The 8100-nt window shown below is 38.1% G+C and overlaps 1 protein-coding gene across 12 annotated transcripts in view; it reads left to right on the top strand.

Annotated features, from left to right (window-relative positions):
• Window positions 1-8100, top strand: part of SNX14 (sorting nexin 14) — an 81074-nt gene that overhangs the window by 2192 nt on the left and 70782 nt on the right. For 5 of the 12 annotated variants that reach the window (XM_021706822.1, XM_021706817.1, XM_008073718.2 and 2 more), the window contains exons 2-5: window positions 1156-1232; window positions 1314-1392; window positions 4921-4964; window positions 7030-7117. In XM_021706822.1, the coding sequence (XP_021562497.1) occupies window positions 1156-1232; window positions 1314-1392; window positions 4921-4964; window positions 7030-7117 (288 nt within the window). Of the gene's footprint in view, window positions 1-1155; window positions 1233-1313; window positions 1393-4920; window positions 4965-7029; window positions 7118-8100 lie in introns of those variants that run through there. The other 7 variants (XM_021706819.1, XM_021706818.1, XM_021706813.1 and 4 more) reach the window with 4 other exon arrangements.

The raw sequence follows: 8100 nt of genomic DNA, 5'->3' as shown, positions 1-8100 counted from the left end.
TTTTTTTTTGAGTTGGAGTCTCACTCTGTTGCCCAGACTGGAGTGCAGTGGCCGTTCCCGGCCACCACAGCCTTGACCTGCTGGGCTCCGGCGATCCTTCAGCCTCAGCCTTCCAAGTAGCTGGAACTACAGGCGCGAGCTACCACTCCCGGCTCATTTTGATTTATTGTAGAGATGAGGTCTCGCCAAGTTGCCCAGGCGGGTCTCGAACCATCAGGCTCAGTCAATCCACTCACCTCAGCCTCCCAAAGGCGCGGGATTACAGGCTGAGACACTGAGCCCAGCTTGATTTTTTTTTTTTAAAATAAGTGATCATAACAATTGATTTTAACTTCAAGCTTGAAAATTTGGCTTAGGTATTGTAAAGTGTTTCATCAGGTATTTTTTTTCTGTTAGTTGTCAGTTTAGTTTATCAAGTATTATTTAATACAACGAATGACTTCACTGTTAAAGCAGACAAAAAAGTCCTTTGAATTCATGTATTGATTTTTTAAAAATTTCTGAAAAGTTGATTATCTTTAGTAAAGCTGTTACGTAGACTGGGCGTGGTGTAATCCCAGCACTTATGGAGGCCGAGGTGGGAGAATTGCTTAAGTCCAGAAGTTCGAGACCTGTCTGGGCAACATAGTGAGAACTGCTCTCTATAAAAAATACAACAATTTTGGGAGGCTGAAGCAAGAGGATTGTCTGAGTCCAAAAGTTCAAGACCAACCTGGGCAACATGACGAGACCCCATCTCTACCATAAGTCAAAAAAATTGGCTGGGTGTGGTGGCACACGCCTGTAGTTTTAGCTACTTGGAAGACTGAAGTGAAAGGATAGCCTGAGCCCAGCAGGTTGAAGCTGTGGTGGACATGAGCATGCCACTGCACTACAGCCTGGGCAACAGAGTGAGACTTCAACTCAAAAAAAAATAAAAATAAAAAAACATACAAAATTAGCTAGGTGTGTCATGTGCCTGTTGCCCAGCTACTCAGTAGGCTGAGGTAGGAGGATCACTTGAGCCTAGGAGGTTGAAGCTGCAGTGAGCTGAGACTGCATCACTGCACTCCAGCCTAGGTGACAGAGTGAGACCCTGTCTAAAAACAAAACAATAAAAATGATATTTAAAGTAAAGACAGATTTCCCTCTCCCCACCCATTTTCCTTTTTTTAGCAGTTGGGACTTCAAGAATTATTTCCTCAAGGTCATAGCTGTGCTGTTTGTGGTAAGGTGAAATGTAAACGACACAGGTAAGTGAAATATTTTTTATTTGTTGATCTTTGTAATTAAGTTTGGATTTCAAGTGATTTAATTCTATGATTTTTCTTTAGGCCTTCCTTGCTACTAGAAAACTATCAGCCATGGCTAGATCTAAAAATTTCTTCCAAGGTTGATGCATCTCTTTCAGAGGTAATTGATTTAATTAATATTGTTAACAGAAAATGTTCAATACCTACGGAAAAATTTTCCAGATGTTTTTATCGAAATATTTAATTGCAGAGAATCTCAATATCGAATCAATTCTGGGTTAGGCAATTGGTTATTACAAACTAAGCAACTTGAGCAGTAAGCTAGAAATGTTTTTGGATCTCATATTTAATTTAAATAGACATTTTATCTAAGAAAAGCACTGCTTTGCATGGTTATTACTTTCCTTCTATAAAAACAGACTTCTTTATGAGAGGGCAGTAGCAATAATCATTTTATATTTCCAAAAGAATCCCTGAACTATAAGGAGCAAATGTATATCTCACTGAATTATGACCCTAGTTTTGACACTAACAAAGGAGAGAGTAAGGAATGGAATAATTATTACTATTTCTTCGTAGTAGAGGAATGCAAAGTATGTTCTCTTGTCTTTGCTACAGTCACATTTTATATGTACCTTTTTGGTAACATGTTTTAGTTATTCTGGGACTTGTCTTATCTGTGGATCTGAGAAAACAGCCTAACCCTTTGAGGCAGGGAGCGAGGCTCCGTTGGTTCCGGCACTCGCTTGGAGGCCCCATGTGCTGTGGGTGGCTGACCAGCTTGTGTTAACTCAGGTCAGGTGCTCATCAGCTGACGCCCAGCACCGGGCTTCTGAAGCCCGCCTGGTTGCCTTTCGGCCCAGGCTGCGTCCTCCTTTGACTGAAGGGAAGCTGCGTAAAGCGTCACTCAAAACTGTGGAAGCTTTCTTCTTCATTGCTTCTCCGAGGCCAGGACACCCTAGTCTAAGACTGTGCTGTCTAATATGGTTGCTACTAGCTGCATGTGGCTGTTAATAAACACTTGAAGTGTGCCAGTCCAAATGGAACTGTGCTGTATGTGGCAAATACATGCTGCATTTTGAAGACTTAGTTAGAAAAAGCAAATGTAAAAATCTCATTTTTATGTTGACTACATGTTGAAGTGATAATATTTTAGATACATTGGGTGAAATAAAATATAAAATTAATTTTACTTTTTTTAACTTTTGGAAAAATGTAGCTACCAGGACGTTTGAAATTAATGTGTAACTTACATTATATTTCTTTTTTTTTTTTTGAGTTGGAGTCTCACCTGTTGCCCAGACTGGAGTGCAGTGGCGGCTCCCGGCCACCGCAGCCTCGCCTGCTGGGCTCTAGCTATCCTTCCGCCTTAGCCTTCCGAGTAGCTGGAATTACAGGCATGCGCTACCACGCCCAGCTGACTTTTTGATTTATGGTAGAGATGAGGTCTCGCTGCCCAGGTGGGTCTCGAACCCGCGGGGCTCAGGCAATCCACTCACCTCAGCCTCCCAAAGGCATGGGATGACAGGCTGAGCCACCGAGCCCGGCTTACATTATATTTCTATTAGAGGGTACTGAGTTTAGGTCCGTTTAAAAAAACTTCTAGCCAAGAGTATTATTTGTGTCTTTAACACTTCATTCATGCCTTCAATGCAGTGAAAGAGCTTATGTAAAGCTCTGGTGCATATTGATTTTCAATAAATACGGTTCTCACATTTAAAAACAGTTTTTGAGATCTTGCTACAGACCTTAGGGATTGAAAGAGAAATAAGATATGTTCCTTCTTTACCAGGAACTTTAGGAGGGAAGGTAGACATATAAACAGGTCGTTACGGTAATGCTTGCAGGCACTAGTGGAAAAAATGTACAAGGTGTGTGTAATTAGCGTAGAGGAAGTGCATAACTATTGAGGGACAGTCAGATTGGATAACTGGAAGTGTGCCAGACTCATCGTGTGGGAAAGGGTATTTTAGGGTTTGGGTAGAGCTTTGGAAAAGAAAGAGGCTCGAAGCAAGGTGAAGGGTTCGGCAAGTCGGACAGCAAAACCCGAGAGAGGATGTGGGCAATGAAGAAGCTCTATCTAGTAGCTCATGGTGGTGGTGTCCTTACTGTCTGTTCGACACTGCGCTAATAAGCACACACGTTATTTCGTGTAATCTGTACCTGACCTATGAAGTGGGTGGTGGTATGGATAGTTTGACCAAAGGTAAATTGGAGTTCAGAGGATTTTAATAATTTCTCAAGTTTCATGTCTGGTTGGTTGCAAAACTCAGTCAGAAATTCAGGTTTGGCTGGGTTCTTAACCGGTATTTTATGTTCCCTTGTAAATCAGGTTCTCAAACGACTTGAAGGGCTATATCGATGGGATTTAGATTAATTGATCCCGAAAGCTGTGTAATTTGAGTTTTCAGATGTAATTCACAGGATGCGCTGGGAGTTGAAAAGGAAGTAGTTACAGCTGCTGCATGCTAGCGGCTCCCTCCAAAGATCAGTGTAGTACCACATTTCTTATTTTCATATATGGTGCTTTAATATATTGAGGCTTGAAACATGCAGGGAGTGCTGTGGTAAAATATGTGTTTTAGGTCACTTTGGCAGGTCTGTGGAGGTTGGAGGTAAAAAGGCTTGAAGGCAGGGAAAATAGCTTGGAGGCCATGGCTGCAGTATGAGGGGTGAGAAGATGAGGACTTGATCAGTGGTGCTATGAAAGAGTTCTGCTTAGGATGTAGAAATCAGTAGGATTTGGGGAATAAAGGAAGAGCAAATGTTTAACGATCATTTTTTTCTAGTGTCCTCTCTGTATCCTATTTATATGTATCAACATTTCCCATCGAATATAGCTAATGCTTAGTTAGCATTAGTAAAAAGTTTAAATATTGTTGCCTTCATATTTTAATTAGAGATTCCACAACCTTTGTTACTGCTGCCCAAGAAGGTGTATGATCTGATTGGGAGGCTTGTAGATGAGATACATTGTTTTGTTTCCAAGTGCTTTTTAAAATTATTGTCCAGGGCTGCAACTTCTTGTAAACATTGTAACATACAAACCTAAGAAATGAGAGGTTAAACACCCAGGGTTTGTTTTGCTGCTTTTTCACATATAATTTACATATTGATTTTAAGCTTGCAGCTAGAATGTTCACAATGTGAATGTATCAAGAAACAAAACATTGTAAGCATCCCAGAACTACCCTTCATGTTCCCTTCTAGTCACTATCCTCCCTTCAAAGGTAACAAGTAACACCTAATTTTGACACCTTATATAAATCTTAGCTACTTGTTTCTTCATTTTATTTTGGAAGGATGACTTACAGAGAAAGTTAGGAATGCAGAGTCCAACTTTCTTTTTTCTATAGTACTTCTTTTTGATTCAGTGAACCTTCAGAGTCAGGAACAATTTATTTACGTTTTATAGATTATTATTATTATTATTATTATAGGAATATTTAGAAAGATGTATGTGTTATTCTAATAATAATAATTTTTCCTTTTTTTGAAGTTTTATGATTTTTCATGTGTTTTCTCATATGTTCTCCTTGATCTTCACAAGGATGTAAGGTTGAGATATACATTTTGTCATGTGAAAGTATCTTACTATCATTTGTGATGTTAAAATTGACTCTTGGTAATATAGTTTATTTTTTTCTAAGAATTAATTATTATTTTCTTTAAAATTATTTTTATGCAGGTTCTTGAATTAGTGTTGGAAAACTTTGTTTATCCATGGTACAGGTATGTCCTTTCTATACGATATTTTTTTCTTTGATATAGTGAATACCATTAAATAAAACGTGTTAATGATGTATTTTCAGGATTGCCCCAGATTGCTCAGCTTTGTCACTGTTCACATTTTAGGCCAAATAATTCTTTGCTGTGGGGACTGCACTGTGCATTATGCAATTTTTAGCAGCACCCCTGACCTCTTCCCATTTGCTCTTTCTTTAGGTATTTCCAGATGCTACCTGGAAGGCAGTCTAGTTAAGAACCATCAATATAGGCAGTAGTCAATTAGTAATTTGGTGATACTCGTGACCCGCCCGGGCAACTTGGCGAGATCTCGTCTCTACAATAAATCAAAAAATTAGCCGGGCGTGGTAGCGCGCACCTGTAGTTCCAGCTACTTGGAAGGCTGAGGTGGAAGGATCGCTGGAGCCCAGCAGGTCGAGGCTGCAGTGACTGGGAGCGGCCACTGTACTCCAGTCTGGGCGACAGAGTGAGACTCCAACTCAAAATAATAATAATAATAATAATAATAATAATTTGGTGATACTAAAGGGAAGAAAACTGATATTACTTTTTGAAAGAAAAGTGACTTGTAGACTTTATCACTCCTAAATGTAGTAACTTAATAATTTCGTATATAGTTTTCCCATTTAAAATAACTGTACCTTTGGGAGGAAAAATCTATATTCAGATAAGACATTAAATTGAAGAATAACTTCAGTAGTTTTCAGTAGGAAAATTAATGATTTTTCCTAAGTAACTTTGTTTTTGGTATATCGTATGTATCTAAAAGGGCCCACTATGTAGAAAATACTCTATTCCACTATGTAGAAAATACTCTAGATCTGAAAAAAAGAAAAAAACATCTAGTTTGGGAATCAAAGAGAGGTTCCAACTACATCATTTAATAAATATACGTTTTCTCAAATAAGTGTCATGTGTTTAATATACATTTGAACACTTACACCTATATGATTTATAGTTGTAATGTTTAATGAAATCTGCTTTAATTTGATTCAGTATATTTTGAATTTTCTAATTTAATAAAATGATACTAGTTGAATTTATCCAGAGTGTGTTAAAATAAATCTAATATCCAGCTTGCATGCCATATTTTCCTGAAAAGATGGGTCAGTTATTTTTTTATATTGGACTCTGTCTTAAACATCAGACATTTGCCATTTAATTAAAGCTGATGGTAAGACCTTTTGTAAAAAATCCCTTACTTTCCCCAGCTTGTGCATAATGAGTCTTCAACTGTAAAATCTGGTTATATTTCTTATTGTTCAAGTATGTATTTTCTCCTCAGTATAACTATGGATGCTGAAATCCTCACCTTTCTGGGACTAAGACTGGGAAGCACGGTTGATACCATTTTCCTCCTTATTTTGCCAAGGGCCTTCATGATTGGCACCACCTTAAAGTTCAGGACATCACCAGTCATTCTCACCTTTGATTAGGGAAGAATCCTTATTCTGAGGACCTCAAAATGTCAGGAAAATGAAAAAGTAGCCCCTCAGATGAAGATTGGCAAAGTTTCTGTTTTAAATGTGTAAATTTCAGTTCATTTTCTTTTTTGAATAGAGCACACTTTTATAATTATTATTTTATATTAGTATTTTATGAGTGTTTTAAACTAATTTAAAATTTTGTATTTAATTTTATTTCTTCTCCAAAATTATTTGCTGTTTTTTTTTTTTTTAAATGTCTTTGATGATGCTTACAAAGTGATCTAAGTATTTTCACAGGTTCCGAGGGTTAGGGAAAAAAACAAAACAAAGTGATCCAAGCTTTGTAAAAATAAGACTGTGGACATGTGTATGTCTATAAGGAAATATATATTACAGTTTTCTTAGTAGCGATTATGTGTTGGTACTAGAATAATGGGAGAGATTTGTTTTGTTTTTGTTTTTGTTTTGTATATTTCTTGTATTCCATAATGGAATGCATGATTTATAAATTAAAAAAGGAAAAATAGCGTAAGTGGGAAAAAAGAGGAAATTTTTTCTTTAGTTTGTAGATGGTGAAACCGTCTTTCCCTGAACTTCTGAATGTCTGTTTTTCTCAATTGAAGGGATGTGACAGATGACGAATCCTTTGTTGATGAATTGAGAATAACATTACGGTTTTTTGCATCTGTTTTAATACGAAGGATTCACAAGGTATATATTCATAATGAGAAATTTGGGAATGTGGGGCTTTATCATTATGAAAGAGATTATTTTAATCTTATTTTACTAAACTCTGTGCATTTGTTTTTTCTATATTTCTTACTTTTTTAGGTTAAAAAATTACTTTTGATCCATTGATCAGTTTTACTTTCTTTAATTTTAATTCTTGGTTATTTTGGTTTGTGGAAATTAGAAAAGAAAAGAGCCATAGAAAAAAAGTCATATTCCAGTTAGATTTATTGCAGTATAACTTATACATAAAATTTAAAAACTCATGTTCAGTGATGAATACATGTAATGAATTCTAACTATATATAGCCATGAAAAGTCATTGTGTAAATGACAATGATTATGATCTACTTTTTTTTTTTTGAGTTGGATCCTCACTCTGTCACCCAGGCTGGAGGGCAGTGGCACCCTCAGGCCACTGCAGCCTCGACCTACAGGGCTTAGGCGATCCTTCTGCCTCAGACTTCCAAGTAGCTGGAACCACAGGCATGTGCCACCATGCCCAGCTAATACTTTGATTTATTGTAGAGATGAGGTCTTGCCAAGTTGCCCAGGCTGATCTCAAACCCATAAGCTCAGGCAGTCCTCTCATCTCTGCCTCCCAAAGTGCTGGGATTACAGGTGTGAACCACCATACCTGGCCTATGATCTTTTTTTTTTTGAGTTGGAGTCTCACTCTGTTGCCCAGAGTGGAGTGCAGTGGCACACTCCTGGCCATCGCAGCCCCGCCCTGCTGGGCTCCGGTGGTCTTTCCACCTCAGACTTCCAAGTAGCTGGAACTACAGGCGTGCCCTACCATGCCTGGCTAATCTTTTGCTTTATTGTAGAGATGAGGTCTCGCCAAATTGCCCAGACAGATCACAAACCCATAAGCTCAGGCAATCCACTCACCTCGGCCTCCCAAAGCATGGGATTACAGGCTGAGCCACTGAGCCTGGCCATATGATCTACTTTTAAAGTAAATT

The sequence above is a fragment of the Carlito syrichta genome, unplaced genomic scaffold (assembly GCF_000164805.1).
Source record: "Carlito syrichta isolate Samal-C Ts95f unplaced genomic scaffold, Tarsius_syrichta-2.0.1 Scaffold316036, whole genome shotgun sequence".
Classification (NCBI taxonomy): Eukaryota; Metazoa; Chordata; class Mammalia; order Primates; family Tarsiidae; genus Carlito; species Carlito syrichta.
Note: the sequence above shows the minus strand (reverse complement) of the source record. Positions and strands in the feature narration are given on the sequence as shown.